The following is a 25,416-nucleotide window of genomic DNA, read 5'->3' as shown; positions in this document are numbered from 1 at the left end:
GATTCTGTTGTTATTCACGATTAAGTGGGCGTGGCCATGTTTTCTGCATGCACTAGCGGAGGGGAGATAAAGCATTGCATCAAGTGATTCAACCTTATAGTCATCATCATCATTGGCAGTCCCTCTCAGATGAGGATGATTCTCTTCCGCGCTCAGGGTGTTCACAGATTTGATACAGCTACCGCAGGCTTTGTTACACTTAGGGCAGATGGTGGTCAGGTGAAAGGGTGGGTGGGCTGTTGGCTCCTTTCGCTGTTTTCGCCTGGTTTCCGTTTTTTTCCCGATGGCAAGTCTCGAGGCTCTTGAATCTTCCAGGATACTCTATCTCTACCTTGGATGGTCTTGGGCTAGTGATTTCAAGGTGTTTTTGGGAATGCGGTACTTCACTAGTGAGGCCTTGCCTGCTGTTTCAGAGCTGGGAGAAGACCGCCTGCTTGGGGAGTCTCATGTCGGTTATGCAGACAATATGCTCAGCCCATCGCAGCCGATTAATGGTGGTCAGTCCCTCAATGTTGGGGATGTTGGCCTGGTTGATGACACTGATGTTGGTGGACACAGTGGATTTATCGGATCTTGCACAGGCAGCGTTGGTAGTACTGCTCCAGGGCCTTGAGGTGCCTGCTGTAGACAATCCATGTCTCACAGCCATATAGGAGGGAGGGAACCACCGCAGCTCTGTAAACCAGGAGCTCGATGTCAGATCTGATGTGGTTGTTCTCGAACACCCTTTTCCTCAGGCGGCCATAGGCTGAGCTGGCACAGTGGAGGCGATTCTGGGTCTCTTCATCAAAATCTGCTTTGGTTGATAGCACACTCCTAAGGTTTACGTTCTCTAAGGACTCCCTGTGGACCTTGATGCTTGAGGGTTCACTCCAGAATGCCAAGCCACGTTGGTGGGAGACCTTCGTTTTGTGAATGCTCAGGGTCAGACCCTCTGTTATATACCTCCATAAAGGTGCTGACTGTGGTCTGGAGTATGTCCTCTGAGGCTTTATGTACACGATCATCATCTGCATTCTGCAGCTCCGTGACACTGGTTGGAGTGACTTTGGTTTTGGCTTGAAGGCAGCAGAGAATGAATAATTTCCCGCAGTTTCTGTAAGTTAGCTGCTGGCTAGCGGGGAGCTTGTCCACAGTGAGGCAAAGCATTGCAGCGAGGTTGATTGAGAACAGTGCTGGGATGTTGGCATAGCCCTGCTTGACAATGATCTGAACAGGGAATCAATCAGTGGTGGAGCCATTTGTCATTACAACAACATCCATGTCATCATGGAGCAGGCGAAGGATGGCGACAAACTTCATAGGGCAACCATAGTGGAGGAGGATGCTCCATAATGCTTCCCAATTGATGTTGTCAAAGGCCTTTGTAACTTTGAAGAAGGCCACCTACAGGGTTAGGTTCTCTTCTCTGCGATTTTCCTGCAGCTGTCGCGTGGTGAAAATCATGTCTATTGCGCCTCACTGAGGCCAAAAGCCACATTGTGCTTCTGGGAGGAGTTCCTCAGCCACAGGGAGGAGATGTTTGAGGATGGTGATGATCTTTCTGATGACCCACAGCAGAGAGATTTCCCTGTAGTTAGCCACAATTGGACTTGTTCCCTTTATTGAAAATGTTCCTGGCAGTGGAATCTCAGAGCCCTCCCAGAATGCTGTCCTCCTTCTGGATAAGGCAGACTAGGGCAAGTAGCTGCAGCAGGAGATCTTTGCCTCCGCACTTAAATGTCTCAGCGAGATACCATCTACTCCAGCAGCCTTACTTTCTTATGCTTGTGAATGGCCTTCTCTACTTTGTGCACGGCTGGGGTGTTGCTGAGCTTGTGGTGTGTAGCCTCTGTGGGATGCTTTCAAGGATGCTCAGATCAACAACATAGCCCTGGTTGTGCATGTCTCTGAAGTGCTCCCCCCAGCATCGTTTAATAGCTTCTTTATTTTTGATAAAGTGTACTCTGTCTTTGGCCAACAGTTGGGTTGGATAAGGCCTTGGTCTGTATATGATCTTGAAAGCACGGACAAAACTATGCATTATATGGTTGTCAAGGGCTTCCAGTGCTTTCTCTACCCACTACCTGTTCTTTACATTTCAGGCTTGTTTTTGAACCATTGCCCTCAGTTGCCTGTTGCCTGGGTTGTATGAGGATATTTTTTCTGGGTCTTTGAGTGCCTCCATGTCGAATTTTTTGCAACACTGCTTGAGTTGTCTTCACTGCAGCCGGGCTATGTTTATGTCAATCCTGGCTCAGATCAGGCGATGGCCTGTCCAACAGTCATTGGCTCCTTTCCGATCCCTCGCGCTGACAATGCGCAAAGAAGTTGCCAGTGTTTGGAGTGCAGGTGCTGCCACGTTGTCTTGTATTTGTTTCCTTGGTGGAACAGTGTGTTGGCGACAAGGAGACTGTGTTCATTGCATTTGGTTAGGAGAAGGGTGCTTTTAGAGTTTTGGTTCCCAACTTCCACTTTCCTGATCACATCACCCCAGAGATCTGCATTTCCGCCAACTCTGGTGTCGAAGTTGCCGAGGGCAATTAGTTTGCCTACTGTAGGGACCCATGAAAGAGACTGGTCGAGGCAGGAGTAGAATTTCTCCTTGTCCTCAGTGTCAATGCTCATGCAATGAATACAATGACTTACTGGTTCCGAGCAAGGGCAAGTCAGACTCTCTTGAAGTTTTCACTTAGTCCACAGGGTGGGTTTTGAGTTGGTCCACCAGTTCATTTTTGATGACGAAGATGATTCCATGGCTGCGACACTCTTCTACTGTAGTTTCATATACGTGGCACTGGAGGCTAGTTAACACTGAGGGAGGTCAATAAGGGAAGGTATACAGGCCATCAAAAGGGCACAGTTTGAGCAGACATTGATTTTGATGGGCCAAACTATGGGACATTCTACAGCAGACTCTTTGAAATCCACCTTGGGTCCTGACACAGCAAACTCGATTGGCAGAAAGTGGGGCCATCCACCGAGAAAATCTAGTTTCCTGCAGCGATGGAAGCAAAGTCATGCCAGCAGCATTAATTCGGCCTCCCAATTACCACCTTTGACATGAAAATCTGGCCAGACTAACTTGGGTGGCACTCAGTTAGACTACTGAATACAGAAAATTTAATTTGCAAAGGGGCCCCAGCCAGATGTTGGACTGTCCAGGTGCATATTCAGAGGGCCTGTTGATGATCTGAGGTAAATAGTCTGGATTTCTATTGGTAGTTGGAGCTCATTCGGTGAAGAGTGGGCATGTGTGCATTCCAAACTCCTCACATTTTCAGGCTGCGTCTTTATCAGCAATAATAAACGGGGATGAGCCAATCGCTCTGCTGCCGTGAGAAAACTCTTCCTTTGCTTCTGAAGCACTTTAGTTTTCTCCTCCAAAATTTTGAAACATTTAGGAATCCAGGTGTGCAGCACTGTTCAAGGTCGCCGTATGGAATATCACTTTCAGCAACAAGATTCTGCAAGTTCTAGGAAACACCACCACAAAGCATTTGAAACAATTTTTTTCCCATTTCCTTCTTAAGGATTTGTGCAGTCTTCTACTGAAATGTCCCCAGTTTTGTGGAATTTGCTGAGTGATTCAATTTCTGTTGAATACCAGCTTCTTACTGAGCATAAATATTGGGCAGCAGTAACAAAAGGCTGTTTTTCATTTTTCATTTTCAGGAGTCAGTGTTCATTGTTTAACCAGCTAATCCCTAAATTTCACAAAGTACACCACTGTCCTCTTGATACCAATTCATCCTGTTGCCCTTTTTAACTGTGACATATTTAATAACTTCATTAGATGTCTTCTAATTCTCGTCATCTTCCTTGGAATTATTTATTTTCTCAAACCATGCAGCAAAGCACTCTCCACTAGCCACAGTCTATAATTTTCACCTGCTCTGAAGGCAAGGCTGAGGACAAGTCATGTATTTTTGGAATATAATCAATTTTACTTTCACTGAGTGTTTTATAAAGGTCACTTGTATAGACTTCCATATCTTGTTATAAATGATCAATTTAAAGCCTTTTTAAAGTAAAGTTTTTCAGTTTAAGATGTTTTGCAGGGATATATTGTGATTTCTTAAAATAAACCAGAAATGTTAATTATATTTAAAGATATACGTGGTCACACTGATTAGAATACAGAGTTGAAGATTACCTAATGGCATGGACAGAAGTTAGTTATGAAACAAGAAACAGAGTATATACTCAAATCAGTAGGAGCTAAGCAGCACCATCTTTTACAGATTTGTCAGATACTTGGCTTTTCACTATAATTGGGAAATTCTGAAATAAAAGAAGAGAGCTTCATATCCAGATAAAATTAGGTTAGATGGCATAGTATGTTGTTCAGATGGTAGCAGAAAGTTGCACAGGGACATTACTAGACAAGATGAATGGATCAAACAGTGAAATACGGAGACGAATATAAGAGGTGCAAATTATCTTTCTTGTATTTGAGATCAAAGAGGCTTTGTTTCACCATGGAGAGAAGACAATGATGCTCGAAGGTGCTACAGGAGCCAGTTACAGAAATGTCCAACAGCAACTGGACAACTATGAGGTGTAATTTTAAAAGGTTATTCAAACTTTGACCTTTGTCTCAGTTGGGTTGGGATATGAAGGTACAGAAGTTATGTCACAGCTGTACAGACCCCTGGCTTGACCCCATTCAGAAAGCCAGCAACAGCGGGATAGGATTATTAAGAGTCTCTCAATTGACGATAGAGCCTGAATTGGGCTGCGGGTGAAGAGCCTGTCTGTGGCTTTCCCTGTCTCTGACTAAATAACAAGGAGTTGAGAAGGTGATTGTCACTCCATCTCACTTTCCCTCCTGATTCTTCAGTCGACCAATCTATCCACCCAGATTAAATAATACCCTCTGAATGCACAATAATTGAAAATCTGTCTGAATTTCCATTGGCCATAAATTGATCCTAATCTCTCTCTCACTGATACTAGTGAGTTACTGTGAGGATTAGTATGCGGCCCCCGAGATTCTCATGTAGTTTAAATAATTTGGATGTGTGGACTAATAATAATATTTTTAAATTTGCTTATGGCACTAAACGAGGTGGGGCTGTAAAAACATAGAGCACAGAACAGTTTAACACAGGAACAGGCTCTTTGGCCCATGATGTTATTCTGAACGAATTCCATCTGTCCGCTCATGGTCCATATCCCTCTATTTCCTGCCTGTATCTGTCTAAGTGCCCCTTAAACATGGATGTCATATCTGCTTTTACCACTTCCTCTGGCAGCATGCTCTAGGCACCTACAGCCCTCTGTGTAAAAATATTTTCTTGCCCATCTCTTTTAAATTTTCCCATCTCACCTTATATATAAGCTCCCTAGTAGTAGACATTTCCACTCTAGGAAAAAGACTTCATCTATCTACCCAACCCAGGGTCATAATTTTACATACTTCTATCAGGTTTTCCCTCAGTGTCCGACATTCTGGCAAAAACAATCCACGCTTGCCCAACCCCTCCTTATAGCTAAAACAGTCCTAGCCAGACAACTCTCTATTAAACCTCTTTTTCACTTTCTCTAAAGCTTCCAAATCAGTCCTACAGTGTCGTGACCAGATCTGCACACAATACTCCAAATATCGACTTGTATTCTTATAAGTCACAACATGATTTGCCAACTTGTATTCTTAATGCCCTGAGCAATGAAGACAAGCATGCCCTAATCCTTCTCTACCGTTCTTTAGCTTTGCTCAAATTTAGCACTTTCACCTGAGAACAAGTCTTATCATAATTCATATCTGTCTTAAAGTCTGTGGAATTATGATCACTGTTCCCAAAAGGCACCCCCACTGAAAGATTGATCACCTAGCCAGGCTCATACCCCAATACAAGGTCTAGTCCAGTCCTGTCCCAGTTTGGGACTCTTTACATATTGTTTAAACTAGCCCTCCTGGATGCATCAAATTCTGCCCCATCTAAGCCCCTGATGCTATGGGAATCCCAGTAATTATTGGTCAATTTAAAATCAGCCACTAAACAACCCTGTCAATTTTACATCTTTCCATGATCTGCTTCCTTATCTGTCATTGATCTCCTGTTGCCTATCTGGTTATAGTATAACCCCTTAAGTGATTGTACTTTTCTTATTCCTGCATGCTACCTGAATGGCCATGCTAGTTCAGCCCTCCAAGATGTCCTCTCTTATTGTAGTTGTGACATTCTCCTTAACCAGTTATGCACTTGCCCACCCCTTTTACATCCCACTGTACCCCACCCGAAACATTTAAATCCTAGAATGTTCAGCTGCCAGTCCCGCCTTTCTCCCAACCGAGTTTCTGTGATGGCTATAGCACTGCAGTTCTATGTACTAAGCTAGGCTCTAAGATCACCTGCTTTACTTGTTATACTCCTTGCATTAAAATAAATACACTTCAGACTGGCAGTCCTGCCATGTTCATTAATCTGGCCCTGCCTGTTCTTCCTATTAGACATATTTGACTTAACCTCTACCTTATCCTCAATCACTTCACAAGCTGACCTATTGCTCTGATTCCCATCCCATTGCGTCACCAGGTTAAACCCTCCCAAGTCCATGAGGAAACGTCCCCACAAGGATATTGGTGCAACACGTCCTTCTTATACAGGGCCCTCCTGCCCTGGAAGAAATCATAATGATCCAAATATTTGAATCCATCTCTCCTAAACCAGCTTTTTAGCCATGCATTCAACTGTATTATCTTCCAATTTCTGGCCTTATGAGTATGTGGCATAGGGCGTAATCCCGAGATTACAACCCAAACTGCTTTGGAATTTTATACCTAACTCCTCAAACTCCCTTTGCAAGACCTCATCTCTCTCTGCCTGTCATTAGAACAAACATGACCCATTAGCTCTAGCTGCTCACTCTCCATTTTCAGAATATCCTGTGCCCACTCAGAAACATCCCTGAACCCAGAACAAGGGAACCAACTCATCATCCTGAAGTTTTGCTCATGGCCACAGAAACAGCTATCTGTGCCACTATTATAAAGTCCTGCTACCACACCCCTACACCTTGATCCTTCCTTCTGTACAAGAGCCAGTTATGCTGCCATTGATCTGGCTGCTGTTGTTTTCCTCTGAGAGGTCAACGCCCACAACAGTATGCAAAACAGTATATCTGTTTGAGAGGAGAATGGCCAAAGGGACTCCTGCAGTAGTTGGCCACGGTTACTAGTCTTCCTGGAGGTCATCCAGTGCTTTTTCTGGGTGTGTAGCCCTGGCTCATTTTGTGACCAGTTTGCTAAATGTGCTATCCATGATGTCCTTAGCTTCATGGATGCTCCATTGTGAGTCCATCCGCAGATCCAGGTGCTTCGTGTGTACAAATCTGGAGCTGCAGTTGAAAACACTTCCTGCATGCATGGCCCCCATGGAGACTGGAGGTGTCCCTGATTTCCCATGTATTGCAGGAAGAGTAATGTATGGTGCCTCATGACATTAAAATTGTCAGAAATGTGCAAGAGGGTTTCAAGTTGAATTGAATAAGCTAAAAGAATGGGTAAGAACATGGCAAATCGAATATAAGTGTGCAGTTATCCTGTTTGGTTGAGAGAACCAGAAAGACAGAATATTGAATCACAAGATATAGGAGCAGAATTAGGCCATTCGGCCCACCTAGTCTGTGATCATGGCTGACATCCTTCTCAATCCCATTCTCCTGCCTTCTCGCCATAATCTTTGGCCCCTTATTAACCAAAAACCTACCTATCTCTATGTTAAATACAATTAATGACTTGGCCTCCACAGCGCTCTGTGGCAATGGGCTCCATAGATTCACCACTTTTTGGCAGAAGAAATCCTTCCTCATTTTAGTTCTAAAGGGTCATCCCTTAACTCTGAGGCTGTGGCCTTAGGCCCTAGTCTCTCCTACTAGCAGAAACATCTTTTCCACAGCCAGTCTGTCCAGGCCTCTCAGTATTCTGTAAGTTTCCATGAGACCACCCCCGCCCCCTGGTCACTCTGAACTTCAGCAAGTACAGACCTAGAGTCCTCAACTGCTCCTCCAACTCTTTCTCCATGGAATCATTCTTTTAAACTTCCTCTGGACCCTCTCAAAGGCCAAAGAATCCTTCCTTAGATGTTAAGACCAAAACTGCTCACATTATTCCAAATGACCAGAGCCTTATACAGTGTCAGCAGTACATCCCTGCTCCTATATTCTAGCATGGTTGAAATGAATGCTAACGTTGCATTTGCCTTCCTAGCTGTCAAGTGAACCTGCTTGTAAACCTTAAGAGAATCCTGAACCAAAATTCCTAAGCCCCTTTGTGATTCAGATTTCTGAAGCTTTTCCTTATTTAGAAAATAGTCTATGCCTGTCTTCTTCCTACTAATGTACACAAATTCACACTTTCGCACATTGTATTCCATCTGCCACCTTTTTGTCCTGTCTGCTAGTTTGTCCAAGTCCTTCTGCAGCCTCCCTACCTCCTCAATACAATTTGCCCATGCATCTATCTTTGTGGTGTCTGTATATTTAGAAACAGCACCCTCAGTGTACTTCAAATTTATGGAATAGATGCAAACATTTTTCAAGCAATAGTATGGTCAGCATAACTATTGTGATCTTAGATTTTTAAACAAATGTTCCACTCTTCAAATTTTATGAAGCACAGGCTACAGTTGTTAGTGTGATTTTTAAAAAAAACTTGGATTGACTAACATAGATTAGAAAACAAAACAGTGGTGTCTGTTCATGCAGTTTCAACAGAGCTTCTTAATGACATTTCCCAAGGATATCATTATGAATGTTTGGCTGAGTTTCAAATTCTATATCAAAACCTACATTCAGCATCGATTTGAATGACAGCTCAAAGAGACTATTAAAAGACTAGTTTTCCCTTGTGTGGGGTTGGAATAAAAGTTTGTTTATAAGCAAGCAAACACTTGAAGAGAGTTAAAAGCTTTGAATGATTTTATGAATGTAAGTTTTCATTTCACTGTCAAAACCTCCTCCCTCACCCCTATCCCAGGCCCCAAGATGACTTTCCATATTAAGCAGAGGTTCACCTGCACATCTGCCAATGTGGTATACTGCAGCCACTGTAACCGGTGTGGCTACCTCTACATTGGGGAAACCAAGTGGAGGCTTGGGGACAGCTTTGCAGAACACCTCCGCTCGGTTCGCAATAAACAACTGCACCTCCCAGTCGTGAACCATTTCCACTCCCCCTCCCATTTTTTAGATGACATGTCCATCATGGGCCTCCTGCAGTGCCACAATGATGCCACCCGAATGTTGCAGGAACAGCAACTTATATTCCGCTTGGGAACCCTGTAGCCCAATGGTATCAATGTGGACTTCACCAGCTTCAAAATCTCCCCTTCCCCCACCGCATCCCAAACCAGCCCAGTTCGTCCCCTTCCCCCTACTGCACCACACAACCAGCCCAGCTCTTCCCCTCCACCCACTGCATCCCAAAACCAGTCCAACCTCTCTCTGCCTCCCTAACCTGTTCTTCCTCTCACCCATCCCTTCCTCCCACCCCAAGCCGCACCTCCATTTCCTACCTACTAACCTCATCCCACCTCCTTGACCTGCCCGTCTTCCCTGGACTGACCTATCCCCTCCCTACCTCCCCACCTATACTCTCCTCTCCACCTATCTTCTTTTCTCTCCACCTTCCGTCCGCCTCCCCCTCTCTCCCTATTTATTCCAGAACCCTCACCCCATCCCCCTCTCTGATGAAGGGTCTAGGCCCAAAACGTCAGCTTTTGTGCTCCTGAGATGCTGCTGGGCCTGCTGTGTTCATCCAGCCTCACATTTTATTATCTCCATCGGAATATGACTTGATTAGCTTGTTCGAAGTACTTTTTAGCCATCTCTACATATTCACTGAGATCTACTGCTGAAGGTTAATGAGGAATCATAAGCAGTGATTGGGGTATATGAATTGTCATGGAAGGCGAAGGCAATGGAAGATGGGGAGGTTGAGGAGTTTAGGGGTAGGGAACTAAAGAGTCTAACTTCTTGCAAAAAAAACTGGAAAAATTATTTCAGTATTAAAAACTGACTGCACATTTGTACACCATCCTACCATTAAGACAATGTACGCTGAGCTTTCAGGGTCAGCAGGCCCCATTGCAGCTGCACACCCATAAACATTGCCTATTTCAAGGAACATTTTATAGAAGTTGGTGCAACAAGTTGGATCTTTTCTAACTCAAGTTATCTGCTTTGGCAATAAAAATTCATCTCTAGTGCTCGGGGAATTGAAGGTTTAAGTGATATATGAGCTACCATCTAAAGATATCAATAAAAGAACAATAAAATAAATACTTGACAAAAGAACAATAGCAGGAATACTTTAGAAAGTTTTGTACATCAAATATGATTGTGCTTTCAAACCCATTCCTTATTGAAAGCAGGAATAACAATTGAGCCCGTACTAGACAATAATGTTCCTTCTTCTGAGATATTAATAAATTCAATAAAGAATGCCAAAGAAATTTTTTTTCAGGTTTTCTGTTAGCATATGAAGTTCATTACCACAAGGAATTGCTGACATGAATAGCATAGATGCAACTAAGTGTATGTCAGATAAATAGAAGACAAAGAAAGAAATAGGCAATAGTGTAGCTTGGACGGATCATAGAATATGATGGTTGAGTGGTTAGCACTACTGCTACATAGCACCAGGCACCTGGGTTTGATTCCACCCTTAGGTGACTGTTTGTATGGTGTTTGCACATTCTCCCCATTTCTGTGTGGGTTTCCTCTAGTTTCCTCCCACAGTCCTAAGATGCACAGGTTAGGTGCACCGGCCATGGTAAATTGCCCATAGTGTCCACGGAAGTGCAGGCTAGGTAGATTAGCCATGGAAATGCAGGGACACAGGGATGGAGTGGGATGCTTTTTGGGGAATTGATAGATGCTGAATGCTGTTTCAAGAATCGATAAGGGCTGAATGGCCTGCTTCCGCACTGTAGGGATTCTATGATAAATAGTACAATTAGATTGAATGGCCTGTTTTCAATTGTTTAGTCTATGATATATTTATCAATTTGTTTCTGGAAAGTATTTGAATTCTCAATTTGGTAATATAGTAATAGTCATAGAATAGTTTATTTCATGAAGACGACCATTAAACAAGAAGGCAGGCACATTTTAAGCTTAATTTTGTAAATGAGCAAAAATTTAATTGAATAACTTAAGCCTGAAAATGCGGAATAAACTTGAATTTGGAAAATAATAGAAAACTGCATGTTGGGTTAAATAGGGAAACTAAATGTTTCTTATACATGCACTTTACTGCAAAAATTTTGAAGATAATTAACTGAGATTTAGCATAATTTATGAAAGGAACATATGCTTTGGATAGCTACATCTGAAAATAAACAAAACTGCTATAAAAAATTATTCACTGTCAATATTCTTTTTTTGCAAATTTATTAATTACTGCCTGTTACTTGCAACCTGACTGTAAAAAACACATCTCTCTGCCTCATTTAACTAAGCAAAGTTTCAAGATGAAACACTGACCTTCCTTTTTATCCTCCTGGGCAATCTTCACTTTGGTAACGGTGATGTCTTTGAAGGATGCCAAAAAAAGAACTACGTCTCCTTTTTCATTTTTAATTGGCACAACATCAAGTAGGCACCAGAAAGAATTACCTATATAATAAAACAGAACATTGACCATTATAGCCTATTTTCTGTAGCATAATTAAAACTAAACTTCACATGAATTGCATAGGGCAAACAAATATTAAGAGATTGTGGAAAAAAAAGTATTTTATTTTAACAAACCTTTCGTTGGAACAACCTTTTATCTGTTTGATTAATAAACAAGTAGTAATATTAATCATTACAATAATATTAAATGTATAGAGTATCTATTTTCTCCTCAACTCCTGCTTGATCCCAGGTGACAGATGGCCAGAGTATTTGACCAACATTGATTAGGGGAAGTTTCTGATGATTCCTGATTAAAGGTTAACAGATAAATAATTTACTTCCGTGTCAAATGCAAAAATGCTGGGTCACTCTTGACTCTGTAGACTGCCAAATTTACTGAACCTAAGATATTTTTCCTCAAACTACCTCAAGGCACAGGGAAATAATGCAATCAATGAACTGAAACTCAGCTGCAAGAGGCACTGTGACCGAGTAGTATATAGGTAAAGGTTTCCAACTATTTTCAGATCTTACATTGTGCTTGTTACTACCCTTCTGAATTCTGTGTAAAAAAAAGTTGCCTCTCATGTCCTTGTTGAGTCTTTCTCCTCTCATCTTTAAAATGTATCCCCTAGTTTTGAAATCCCCCACCCTAGGGAAAAGACCCCTGTCATTCACCTTATCTATGCCCTTGTGATTTTATAAACATCAATAAGGTCACACCTCAACCTCCTATGCTCCAGTGAAAAAGTCCTGGTGTTTTCAGTCTATTTTGATATCTCAAACTCTCCAGTCCATTATCTATTGCCCAGAGAAAATCTAAGATAGATGATAGATCCTTCAAATGGCAGACATAACCTGACCCAAAATCCTTTGATAAATATTCATAAATCAATAAAAGCCGAAAAAACTGTGGATACTGTAAATCAGGAACAAAAACAAAGTTGCTGGAAAAGCTCAGTAGGTCTGGCAGCATCTGTGAAGGAAAAGACAGAGTTAACGTTTCGAGTAATAATAAAGTAACACAAGTAATCAAAATAATGTTTACATGAGGTATAACAGTTCAGCTTGGTCGAGTGGAATATGCGGCCTATGGAAAGACATGGACCCTACAGTCATCCTAGATGACCCCATGTACAGACAGTACTGCCAGCTGCTGACCTTTGAGCTCGAGGTTTCAGAGTTTGAGTGGTGGCTGAAGTCACTTGTAGCACATCCATTAGACTCAGTGTTATGAGGATAGTGCACTCGGAGAGGTGCTCACAGCACAGCTTACGGTTCTGAAGTCAGAAAGGAATTCGGTGACTACTACACAATCCAAGAGAAACTGCCAAGTGGGCCAGGAGTTCCCCAGTGTCACATTCATTAATCAGTTTTTTGTTTTGGACGTAGGTGAAGGTCCTGGCTCCTCAGGGACATACAGTCAGAGCCAAGTTTCAGGCATCATGAAAAGCTTACCTGTGCTTGAGGGAGGAAGAGAAAATTGAGTCATTGACGAAGATTGCCGATAGGCACTTCTGTGGCCGTAAATGTGACTTCGCATTGGTATATTATCCCCCACTGGTGGCCTGATCGAGGATGTCATGGAATGGTTGCAGGGCATTCTTTGGGGAGAGGGTAAACACATGGAAGTTCTAATGTGCATTGTTACCAATGACTTGATTAGGAAGGGAGATGTGGTCCTGCAATCAAAACCAGGGGAGTTCAGGAGGAAAGTAGCAAATAGGACGTCAAACGGAGTCATCTCTGGATTTTTCCAGGTTCCATGTACAACTGAGTACAGAAACAAAAATACAGCATAAATGAATGGCTGGCTGGAAAAATGATTTAGGAGGGAGGGTTTTAGATTTCTGGAACTGGCTCTGGGAAAGACGGCATTTGTAAAAGCCAGATGGGTTGCACCTTAACAGAGATGGTACTCAGTTCCTTGCAGGGTGTTTTTCTAGTGCCACAGCTTGGAATTTCACTGAGTTCAGCAAGGGCATGGGAACGAAGAGAGGATATTAAATGCATTGTCAAAGGGTGAAAATAAATAGCATGAAACTGTGAAAAATCCAGAATGATAAGTGCCCATCGATACTTAAGTTCCAGTCCGTGTCTGCAGGCCCCACAGCATGAGACCACACTGGCACCACTACTCCTCAATTGATGCCAAATGGATGGAAGTTCAAAACAAGAAGGGGGCAATCACATTGTTGGTTGTGTACGGCAGATCCCCAGTCAGGAAGAGATAGAGAAGTAGGTAAGTTTCAGGGAAGCGTAGTAAAAATTGGATAATAACAGTGGGGCCTTTCAAACTTCCCCAAATATTAATCTGGATAAGCAAAGTGTGAAAGGCTTAGAGGAGATGGAATTCTTAAAACTTATCTAGGAGTAGAGATGGGCAATACCAATTTTTGGGATCAAAGTTACACATCCTGTCCTTTTTAAATCTTTTCTCTTTCACATTCAACCTATGGCCTCTAGTTTTAGACTCCTCTACCCTGGTGAAAAGACCTTGGGTATTCACCCTAACTATGTCCCTCATGATTTTATAAACCTCTATAAGGTTACCCCTCAACCGCTGATGCTCCAGGGACATTATCCCCAGCCTATTCAACCTCTCCCTATAGCTCAAACCCTTCAGTCCCAGTAACATCCTTGTAAATCTTTTCTGAACCCTTTCAAGTCTAATAACATCATTCCTACAGAAGGACAACCAGAACTGAATGCAGTATTCTAAAAGTGGCCTCACCAATCCCCTGTATAGCCACAACATGATGTCCAACTCCTGTACTCAATGCACCGAACAACGTGAATGTACCAAACACCTTTTTCACTATCCTGTCTCCCTGAGACTTCACTTTCAAGGAGCTATGTGCCTGTACCCTTAGGTGTCTTTGTTCACAACTCTTCCCAGGACCCTACCATTAGCTGTATAAGTCCTGCCCTGGTTTGCCTTAACAGAATACAACACCTCACATTTATCTAAAATAAACTCCATCTGCCACTTCTTGGGTGTGATCAAGGTCCCATTGTGCTCTGAAATAAACTTCTTCACCGTTCACAACACCACAGCTTTTGGTTTAATCTGCAAATTTACCAACCATACCTCCTATATTCACATCCAATTCATTTGTATAAATGATGAAAAGCAATGGACTCTGTGGCATACCACTGGTAACAGGACTCTAGTCTGAAAAACAACTCTCTACCACCACCCTCTGTCTCCTACCTTCAAACCAACTTTATATCCAATTGGCTAGCTCCCCTGGATGTGATTTAACCTTGCTAACCAATCTACCATGTGGAACCTTGTCAAGGTACTGAGGCACAATTTGCCATGCACAAAGCCATGTTGACTATCCCTATCAGTCCTTGCCTTTCAAAATGTATGTAAATCCTGTCCCTCAGAATTACTTAAAAATATTAAGAAAGCAAAGTGGAGTCATTAAAAGACACTGGTGGGGAAAATAGAGGAAAATCCAAAGGCATTTCATAAGTATTTTAGGATGAGAGTCTAACCAGTGAAAGAGTGGAGCACATTAGATCAAAAATGGTGACGCCAGCACAGTAGGGCTCGTGAGCCTGTATACTCCAGGCTGGCTGCATCCTTCTCTCTCTCACTTGTTTTCCATCTTTTTTCTTTCTCTTTTCTTTCATCTTCTGACCTTGAGAGGAAGTTGGAGTGGTGTCAGAGGGTTGTCAATAACAGTGCTGACGGTGCCTGGATCAAGGACTCCTGGCTTCAATAGGCCTGGAGACTGCACTTGGGATCTCGGTGGGCCATGAGGAGGTGGCAGAGCTGGCGTGGGACTGCATCCTTTGTGCAGTGTGAGGTGAGCTCAGTGCGGACAGAAAATGAGGTCCTGGTGCAGGGTGAAGGTGAGGTCCAATGTGGACTGGTGGTGAGGCCTGATGCAGCTTGGTGGTGAGGGACTAAGCTGGCATGAAGGACTGTAATGCTGAACTTTTTATTTCTTTAATTTTCTGATCTATTCCTGAGATCCTCTCCATAGGAACTTCTATACCTAAGATGATACCATAAGTGGCGACTTTGTAAACTTCTCACAGCATTCAAATGAGTACATGTGTCCGTAAACCTAATTCTAATTCTAGGGGATCTAGGTGGTAAACTGGGTGGAGTTGGAAGTCATAGGTGAGATTTTAAATGACTACGTTAAACCTGCATTTATGATAGACAAAACAGTACATGTCCAGAAATTAGGGAAGAGGACTTTGATGTAGATGAGCAAATTCCAATTCAAAGAAGAAAGTAATCACAGTTTTAGAGAATATAAAATTAGAAAAGTCCCCAGGCCCAGGTGAGATAAATCCCAGACTACTGTTGAAGCAAAGGAGGAAGTTGCAGGGGCCCTGATGTTAGTTTTCAAATGCCCTCTGGCCTCAGGAGGGGTGCCAGAGGGCTATAAAATAGCTAATGTGGTACTATTATTCAAGAAAGCTGACAGGGATAAACCAGGAATTGGCTGGTCACTGAGTCTAACCTCAGTCATAGTAAAACTACTGAATAAAATTCTGAGGGGCAGAATTAATATCCACCTGGACAGGCAAAGATAGTCAGCGTGGCTTTATCACGTGGATTTTTGTTTTGCTTATTTGTAGGATGTTGGCATCGCTGGCTGGCCAGCATTTCTTGCCCATCCCTAGTTGCCCTTGAGAAAGTGGAGGTGACCTGCCTTCTTGAACAACAGTAGTCCTCCTGTTTTGGGTTGACGCACATTACTGTTAGGGAGGGAATTCCAGGATTTTGAATTTTAACAAATTTGAGTGAATTTTTGAGGAGTTGCCTAGGTGTGTAGTACAGTTGATTCAGCCTACATTGGTATCAGTAAGGCTTTTGATAAGGTCTGGCATAGTAGCCTGGTTTACAAGCTCAGAGCCCATGGCACCCAGGGCAATTTGGCAATTAGATCCAAAGGAGGCAGATAATGATGGTTGAAGGCTGTCTGTGTGATTGGAAGTCTGGGTCCCCTGCTTACCTCAGGGTTTGTTGCTGAATTCCTTGTTATTTGTAATGTACATTTATTGATTTAGACTGAATGTTTTATCAGTGAGTTCACAGATGGCAGGAAAATTGGTCGTGTAATAAATATGAGGAGGAACACTATAGACTGCAGAGCAATAGATGTGGCTTGATCAGTTCGCCAGAGCAATTGCAAATGGAATTGAGTCCTGAACTATGTGAAGTGATGCACTTTGAGAGGACGAGCAAGGTAAGGAAGCACATGTTAAGTGGTAGGACCCTAGGAAGTAGAGGAGATGAGAGGGGCCCATGTGTGTGGCCACAGGTTCTTGAAGGCAATAGGACAGGTGGATAAAGTGATTACGAAGGCATTTGGATACTTGTCATTATTAGTTAAGGTACTGAATACAACAGCACGGAGGTTATGATGGAGCTGTGTAAGACGTTAGAGCAGAAAAACCTGAGGGGGGTGCTTGATTAAAGAATATAAAATTATGAAGGGCATAATAGGTAGACAGGAAGAAAGCTTTCCCTTTAGCAGAGGGTTCATCAACCAGGGGACATAGCTTTACAGTAAAGGACAGAGGTTGAATGTGGATTTAACTGTGTCCTGGAAGTAGTCTGGTAGAGAAACATTTTCTGGATGTGTAGGCTAAGGCCCGTTCTCCCGTGCTTCGATAATAGTTTGGAGCTCTGAGTGCATGTAAATGGAAGCTTTGTCTGCATCAGTAGCTGGATGATAGAAGTTGTGTTGGTCTTGGTTCTGGACTGAAGGTGACACAGTTTGAATAGCTTTCCACCGGTACCCTATGAATGTAATACAGAACATAGAACATAGAACATTACAGCGCAGTACAGGCCCTTCAGCCCTTGATGTTGTGCCGACCTGTAAAACCAATCTGAAGCCCATCTAACCTACACTATTCCATTATCATCCATATGTTTATCCAATGACCATTTAAATGCCCCTAAACTTGGCAAATCTAATACTGTTGCAGGCTGGGCATTCCACACCCTTACTACTCTCTGAGTAAAGAACCTACCTCTGACTTCTGTCCTATATCTATCACCCCTCAATTTAAAGCTATGTTCCCTCATGCTATCCATCACCATCCGAGGAAAAAGGCTCTCACTGTCCACCCTATCTAATCCTCTGATCATATTGTATCTCTCTGTTAAGTCGCCTCTTAACCTTCTTCTCTCTAACGAAAACAGCCTCAAGTCCCTCAGCCTTTCCTCATAAGACCTCCCCTCCACACCAGGCAACATCCTGGTAAATCTCCTCTGCACCCTTTCCAATGCTTCCACATCCTTCCTGTGATGCAGCTACCAGTACTTGGTACTACCAGTACTATGCAATACTCCAAGTGCGGCTATACCAGAGTTTTGTACAGGTGCAACATGACCTCATGGCTCCGAAACTCAATCCCTCTACCAATAAAACCTAACACACCAAACGCCTTCTTAACAACCCTATCAACCTGGGTGGCAAATTTTGGGGATCTGTGCACATGGACACAGAGATCCCTCGGTTCATACACACTACCAAGAATCTTACCATTAGCCCAGTACTCTGTATTCCTGTTACTCCTTCCAATGTGAATCACCTCACACTTTTCCTCATTAAATTCCATTTGCCACCTCTCACCCCAACTCTGCAGCTTATCTATGTCCCTCTGTAACCTGCAACACCTTTCTGCACTGTCCACAACTCTACTGACTTTAGTGTCATCCGCAAATTTACTAACCCATCCTTCTACGCCCTCATTCAGGTCATTTATAAAAATGACAAACAGCAGTGGCCCCAAAACAGATCCTTGCAGTACACCACTCGTAACTGACCTCCAGAATGAACATTTCCCATCAACCATCTCAATCTGTCTTCTTACAGCTTGCCTGAAATCCATCTCTTCCACACCAACCATTGAGCCATTCATTTATATCTCTAATCATATTTACCCTATGCTAATTTGCACACGGCTTAGATGATAATCAACAGATGATTACCTTTGAGGTTATACTTGTTAATTTAGCCTGTAGCTCCTTATACTCCCTTAGCAGAACCTCTTTCCTAGTCTGACCTATATCATTGGCATCTACATGGTCCATGGCCACATTGATCCTTCCCCTTCCATCACAGGCTTCTGTCCTGCCCAAAATCGATGTTAAAGACAGAACCAGCTGCAACTTCCCTTAAAAATTAGACAGAATCCTCACTTGATACTTTATCACTGTTGCTTCGCTGTCATTGGGTTAAAATCCTGGAACTCTCTGTACTGTAGATGGTCTTATAGCCTGAAGACAACAGCAGTTTGAGAAAGCAGCTCACCATAACCCTCTCCAGGAGAATTAAGGATGGGCAATATATTCTAGCCTAGCCAGTTATGTACATATCTCATGAACCAACTAAAAAAATATCCTGACATTAGACTGTTAACTTAGCCACCTAGATTCTCATTCTTGGCTGCAGAAAACTGTCCCTTTTCTCCAAATTGTACTGTCTCCTCTGCCATTACATCCCTATTTACTCCTCCAGCTTAAATGATCTCCTGCACCATGGCACCATGATCAATTCACTCATCCATCCTGCATTTGCCACTTTCATCCATTCAGGCTGCAAGCAACTTAAATCTTTCAGACAATCACCAAAGCTGACACTCCTTTACTTCTACCATCTCAATCCCTTTACCCCTCTCATTCTTAGTTACAATCTCCTATTGCTAACTGCTCACCAAATCAAAAGCTATCCTCAGGATGTGGACCAAATGTTCAGATGCATTCCTGATGCATCGTGATATCTGCAGCTCAGCCTCCAGCTCAGTGATTCTGACCAGATAATGTACAAATTGCAATCATTTACTGCAGATATCGGTTGCTCTCGATCTCACAGGCATCTGGAATTCTCACATTCTGCTGACTCAATACATTATTAGCCATGCCATCTTTATGATGTGTTAATTAGTTTATCTTTATTAATTTATGACTGATCCACACTAGGGCGCCTAATGAGTTTTGGTACTGTATCTAAATGTGACCACAGCTAATAAAACTGACAATCATTAATCAATTACAGTCTTTTACCTGAGATCTATTTAGCATTATCTTTTCTCTTTTCTAGCAGCCCCCTGACATGCTGTCGCAGAGGTCTTCACATATGTATGTATTTAAGTATTCTGTATTGGACTTGTGCTTTGGCCAAACTATATTTTAAATAGATCAGTGAAATAATCATACGCAATGTTAATGAGCAAACAATTATGTTGTAAGTCATAATATAAAGTTGTCCCTTGTGCAGAATATAAGTCACTCCGAATCTAATTTGGCTGCGCCAATGCAGTCTTCCTCAACAGTCGAGAAATTCTAAAGATGGCTTTTCATTTATTCAACATTAATCTAGTGCATGCAATGATTTGTGCTTATATTATGAGAAAAATTTAGATTCGAAGGTGGACACTGACCTGAAAGGTTTGGGCAACCGATGATACAGGTAAAAGTTGTCATTAAAAAGTTGGAACTGTGATGATTAACAAAATGGCAGAGCAGACGTAATGAGTTAATTAGCTTACTCTGTTTCAATATTTCTAGGCTTGCACACTTATTCTGTCTCCCTATATTTCAGCTGGTGCAGCCTGGAACCTAGCTCTGAGATGAACTTAAGGCCATAAATTAAGGCACTTCTCAGGTTTGTCATACAAATTGGCATTAGATTCATTTTGAATTTACACACAAATTTAACAGTATTTTATGTTGGAAATGGCACTAAATCTGATACAAATGCATTAACTTTGGCTCCTGGAATCTGTGTATAACAGAGAATATTCTGAGTATTCAATAATGTTGTGTTTTAGTAGATGATACTTATCAAGGTCATAAGTAGGTCACCCAATAGACAGGAACATTCTACCCAATTGCTTTATTTGAACCATAATCTGGGCAGTCACTTTGATTTAAAGAGATTTCTAGTAATTTTATCATCAGATGTTGTGCACAATTGCTTTGACATAACATCCAGTTATGTGCCTGGGACAACCTGTATGTAATAACAGACACCCCAAGACACACAGAAGGATGCAATCTACTTGTGAGACTTTCACTGATCTGTCGGATCTGATTTTTCACCATGATTCATTGACAGAATTTGCTAACTCCATTCCAGACCTTATTCTTTAACCACAAATTGGATAGCTTTAGCAGCAGAAAACAAAGAGCAAATAGAGTTTCTAAATAGGACAGGGATCAAGAAATTCTGAGGAAGGGCCACTGGACCTGAAACGTTAACTTTGACTTTTTCTTCACAAATGCTGCCAGACCTGATGCGCTTTTCCAGCAACTTCTGTTTTTGTTCCTGATTTACAGCATCCACAGTTTTTTTTTAACCAAGAAATTCAACCAGGAATGGTTAGAAGGTGAGGAAACAACAGAATAAATCAAGAATGTTTTAAAGATGAACAAGGTAGTTAGGGACAGACAAAAAGCTCCATTATGAATCAAAATTGCACTAAACTTAGCCGATTTGAGAATTTTTAATGTTGGTTCAAATTAAACCTAGATCTCACAATATGGATCGTCATCAGGCAGAAAATAGCTTTGTAACATACACAATGGCTTTGTACTAATTTCCTCATTTGCAATAAGTCAGACAATATTCAACAACATTATTTAGATATAGTTAATTTCAGAATTAGGAATGAAGTAATTATAAGCAACTCAAATTCCGCAACACTGCACATTGCACAATTTTAAAAAATAAATAATAACTTCCATTTCTACAATGCTTTTCATGTGGCACATCATTTCATGTCACTTCAGAGGAGGTTATCAAGCCATATAGTGAGTGGATGACCAAAAAGGTACGCATAAAACAAAACTTTAGGGAGGGCCTTATTGAATGAGAGAGGTAGGGCAACACAAGGACTTGGCATGGGAATTTCAGAGTTTAATGCTTAGGCATCATAACCTACATCAGCCAAGTGGTCCAAACTGAAGACTGTCAAGAAGCCAGAGATGGAGGAGTGCAGATACATTAGAGGTTGCAAGATCGGAGAACCTAACTAAAATCAGGGGAGTGACCCCGTGGAGCACTTTGGGAAATAAGCATAAGAATTTTAAATGCAAAATTAATCAAAACTCAGAATAACCAACTAGTTAAATCCAATATTTAAGGTAACAGTTTAGCTCTTTTCGATCCTAAATATTGAAGCCATGATGTGGAGGTGCTGGTGTTGGACTGGTGTGGACAAGGTCAGAAAATACATGACACCAGGTTGTACATTTGAAAACACAAGCTTTCGGAGTCTTACTCATTCTCAGGTGCCAGTGAGAAAGGTAGTAACAGACACAGAATTTTAGAAAAGGTTCACACCATTGATGAGGATGCATTAAACAAACCTAAGATGCTGCTAAATATTTAATCAGTTAGAAGGCTTCAATTGATTAATATGTATATGTAAATCCCCAAATTCCTTTCAAGTCCTGAGAGAACTAAAGGTTTTATCAGCATAAAGAAGAGGTGACATTTTAGGTCAGACAAAGCATGTTAGGTGTGAGATCTTGTTTATAATCTGTTTGTGTTTTAGTTTGGAATCAACTTGTTTTATTTCTAAAGTAGGGATTTATAAAACACCATACTGACTGTGTGTCTATAAATTGTGTGCTTTTCGAAAATAAAATGTATCTGCAAAGATAAATTCACTCCATAGATTTGTGTGCGTGTGCGTGTGTGTGTGTGTGTGTGTGTGTGTGTGTGTGTGTGTGTGTGTGTGTGTGTGTGTTGTGGGAAGTTGGGGGTGGTAGGGGAGTGGGGTTTGCTCTGTGATGTCTAATTTCTGGTTGATTTTAATATTGCAGGACAGTTGATTGTACAGCCAGCTGTCTGGTGATGCCAACCACTGTTATTAAAATGCTCTCTGTTCACGTTTGGGAAATTTATAAGCTTGGTTTACATTGACTTACAATGCATTTTTCGTGAAGTTGAATTGTAGTTGAAACTTCACACCATTTGTTTTCAGGCAACTTGGCATTCAGTTACAGACGTACAGACTTATTGCCTCAATGCGAAATCAGAATGGCTTTGTTTTAACAATGCAGCATGCGTAACTGACCAATGAATGTGAAATCCAGCTGTGAATAATCCTGTAACTGCCACAATCCAAATTGTACAATGAAATATACCATCCCAGTGATAGCTTGAGAGGGTTCTACACAGATCACTGCTAAGCGGACAATCACTCTGTCATGTTGAAATATGTTTCCACATTATTTGCGTGGGCTCTTATTTGTTAAATAAATGATTGTGCTATTTCTCTTTGCATTGTTTATAAGAAGGCATTACTCTCTTGCAATTCTGACCTCAGTTTTCAACGACATTTTGATTAGACACTCGAATACTATGATGCTTCTGGCAGAGATAATTGACTTACACAAAGCAAAATATCTCTATTCATTTGCCATCCACTTGCCTGACTTCACTTTTTCTTTCTTAGTTAAGATGAACCAATTCCTTTAATTTCTGTTTGCTGTTCCTCCTAGTTCCTCTGGCAGTCAAGTTACCAGCTTCTATATTCTGCAAATCCACCATCAAAATATCAACAAAGTAAGATCCCGCTAACCGCTGAATGTTCTATTATGGTTCAACACTAAGTGAGAATATTAATCTTTGCTTTTCTTTCAACATCATTCCCAACTCCATTGAAATCACGATCCATTCCATGCTAATGAAAAAAAGCTACATTTCCCTGATTGTTTACTCCAATGTTTTGCCATGCTCTTTCTTAAGAACAAAAATTTAGTGGACTATTCAGCCCCTACAGCATGGACCACAATTCAATAAGATCATGGCTGATCTGAATGAGGCCTCATCTCCACTTTGCTGCCTGTCTCCAATAATGCTTAATTCCCTATCAATCAAAAATCAACCTACCTCAGTCAAGGATATATTCAACAATGTAGCCTACTGCTCTTAATGTTCTCTTCACAAGAACTGAATTGGATGTTTTGGCTACCACAGCATACCTCCCACCCCCAAACTTTGGTACTAAACAGGGAGAATGTACATGCCCATCCAACCACTCAACTTTTCTTCTTTCTTTTCAATTATGCAATGTCAAGTACACATGGTCTGATGCCAACATATGGGCATTACAACCAGAAATTATGAGTTATATTTGAAGTACCCATCATAAGGTTATCCATGTTCAAAATACACTGGAGAATGGGTCCATAAGTGAATGCTTATGAGGTAAAATGATTATTGTAGCTAGATGAGGATGAAAACATATTTTAGATCAACTAGGCACTGACACATAATTCATACAGAAGCTGACTTTAAAACAATCAAAGTGATATTTGTGTAAAGCAGTAAAAACTAAAATAAAAGACATGAGTATTGGTACAACTGAAGATTAGGGGAGGAAATATATTCAATAGGGCATATCCACAAGATAGGTCCAAGTGATTAGAGACCTGCAAATTCTTTCAAGTCCATGTATAATGCCAGGCAATGACCATTGCCAATAAGAAACAATCTAAATATTGTCCCTTGACATTACTGTACAAAACGCTAGTAAGGCCTCATTTGGAATTTTGCGTGCAGTTCTGGTCGCCCCATTACAGGAAGGATGTGGAAGCATTGGAAAAGGTGCAGAGGAGATTTACCAGGATATTGCCTGGTCTGGAGCGCAGGCCCTATGAAGAAAGGCTGAGGGACTTGGGTCTGTTCTCATTGGAGAGAAGGAGGCTAAGAGGGGATTTAATAAAGACATACAAGATGATCAGAGGATTAGATAGAGTGGACAGTGAGAGTCTTTTTCCGAGGATGACGACTTCAGCTTGTACGAGGGGGCATAGCTACAAATTGAGGGGTGATAGATTTAAGACAGATGTCAGATGCAGGTTCTTTACTCAGAGAGTGGTAAGGGCGTAGAACGCCCTGCCTGCCAATGTAGTTAACTCAGCCACATTAGGGGCATTTAATCAGTCCTTGGATAAACATATGGATAATGATGGGATAGTGTCGGGGGAGGGGCTTAAATTAGTTCACAGGCTGGTGCAACATCGAGGGCCGGGGGGCCTGTTCTGCGCTGTATTGATCTATGTTCTATGTTCTATGTTGACACTCAATGGCAATAACAACCTGAATCCCCAACTATCCAGATCCTGAGTTGAACTGGACTGATTGGATTGGTCCAGTGGCTACAAAAGCAGGTCAGAGGCTAGGAATTCCTGCTGTGAGTAACACACCTCCTGACTCCCCGAAGTCTGTCCACTATCTACAAGGCACAAGTCAGGAGTATGATGGAATGTTGCCCACACGCTTGGATGGGTGGAACTCCAACAAGACTCAAGAAGCTTGACACCATCGAGACAAAGCAGCTTGCTTGAGTTGCATGACATCCACAAGCATCAATTGCCTTCACTGAGATGCTCAGTAGCAGGATCTACAAGATGCATTTCAGAAATTCACCGAAGCTCCTTAGATAGCATCTTCCAAACCCACAACTATTTCCATCTAGAAGGGAAAGGGCAGCAGATGCACAGGAATAGCACCACCTGCATGTTTGTTTCTAAGCTACCCTGCTCCTGACTTGAAACTATATCACCCAACCTTCAGTGTCACCGGGTCAAAATCCTGTAATTCCCATCCTAAAAGCATTGTGGGTGCATTTAGACTAAATGGTGTGCAGTGGATCAAGTAGGCAATTTACCACCAGCTTCTCAAAGGCAACTCGTGACAGGCACTAAACACTGGCCCAGCCAATGACAACCACTTCCCATGAATAAATAAAGCTGACAGTAATCGAATGTAGCATTACCAGCCAAAAATGATCCAAAGTCCCAGAGAATTA

At 41.9% G+C, this 25,416-nt stretch overlaps 1 protein-coding gene across 1 annotated transcript in view; it reads right to left on the bottom strand.

Moving 5' to 3' along the window:
* Positions 1-25,416, bottom strand: part of kcnh8 (potassium voltage-gated channel, subfamily H (eag-related), member 8) — a 381,437-nt gene that overhangs the window by 200,098 nt on the left and 155,923 nt on the right. Inside the window, exon 3 of the mRNA XM_048548228.2 lies at positions 11,473-11,604. Within this exon, the coding sequence (XP_048404185.1) occupies positions 11,473-11,604 (132 nt within the window). The remainder of the gene's footprint in view (positions 1-11,472; positions 11,605-25,416) is intronic.

The sequence above is a fragment of the Stegostoma tigrinum genome, chromosome 2 (genome assembly GCF_030684315.1).
Source record: "Stegostoma tigrinum isolate sSteTig4 chromosome 2, sSteTig4.hap1, whole genome shotgun sequence".
NCBI classification, from domain to species: Eukaryota; Metazoa; Chordata; class Chondrichthyes; order Orectolobiformes; family Stegostomatidae; genus Stegostoma; species Stegostoma tigrinum.
This window is presented reverse-complemented; position numbering and strand designations above follow the sequence as displayed.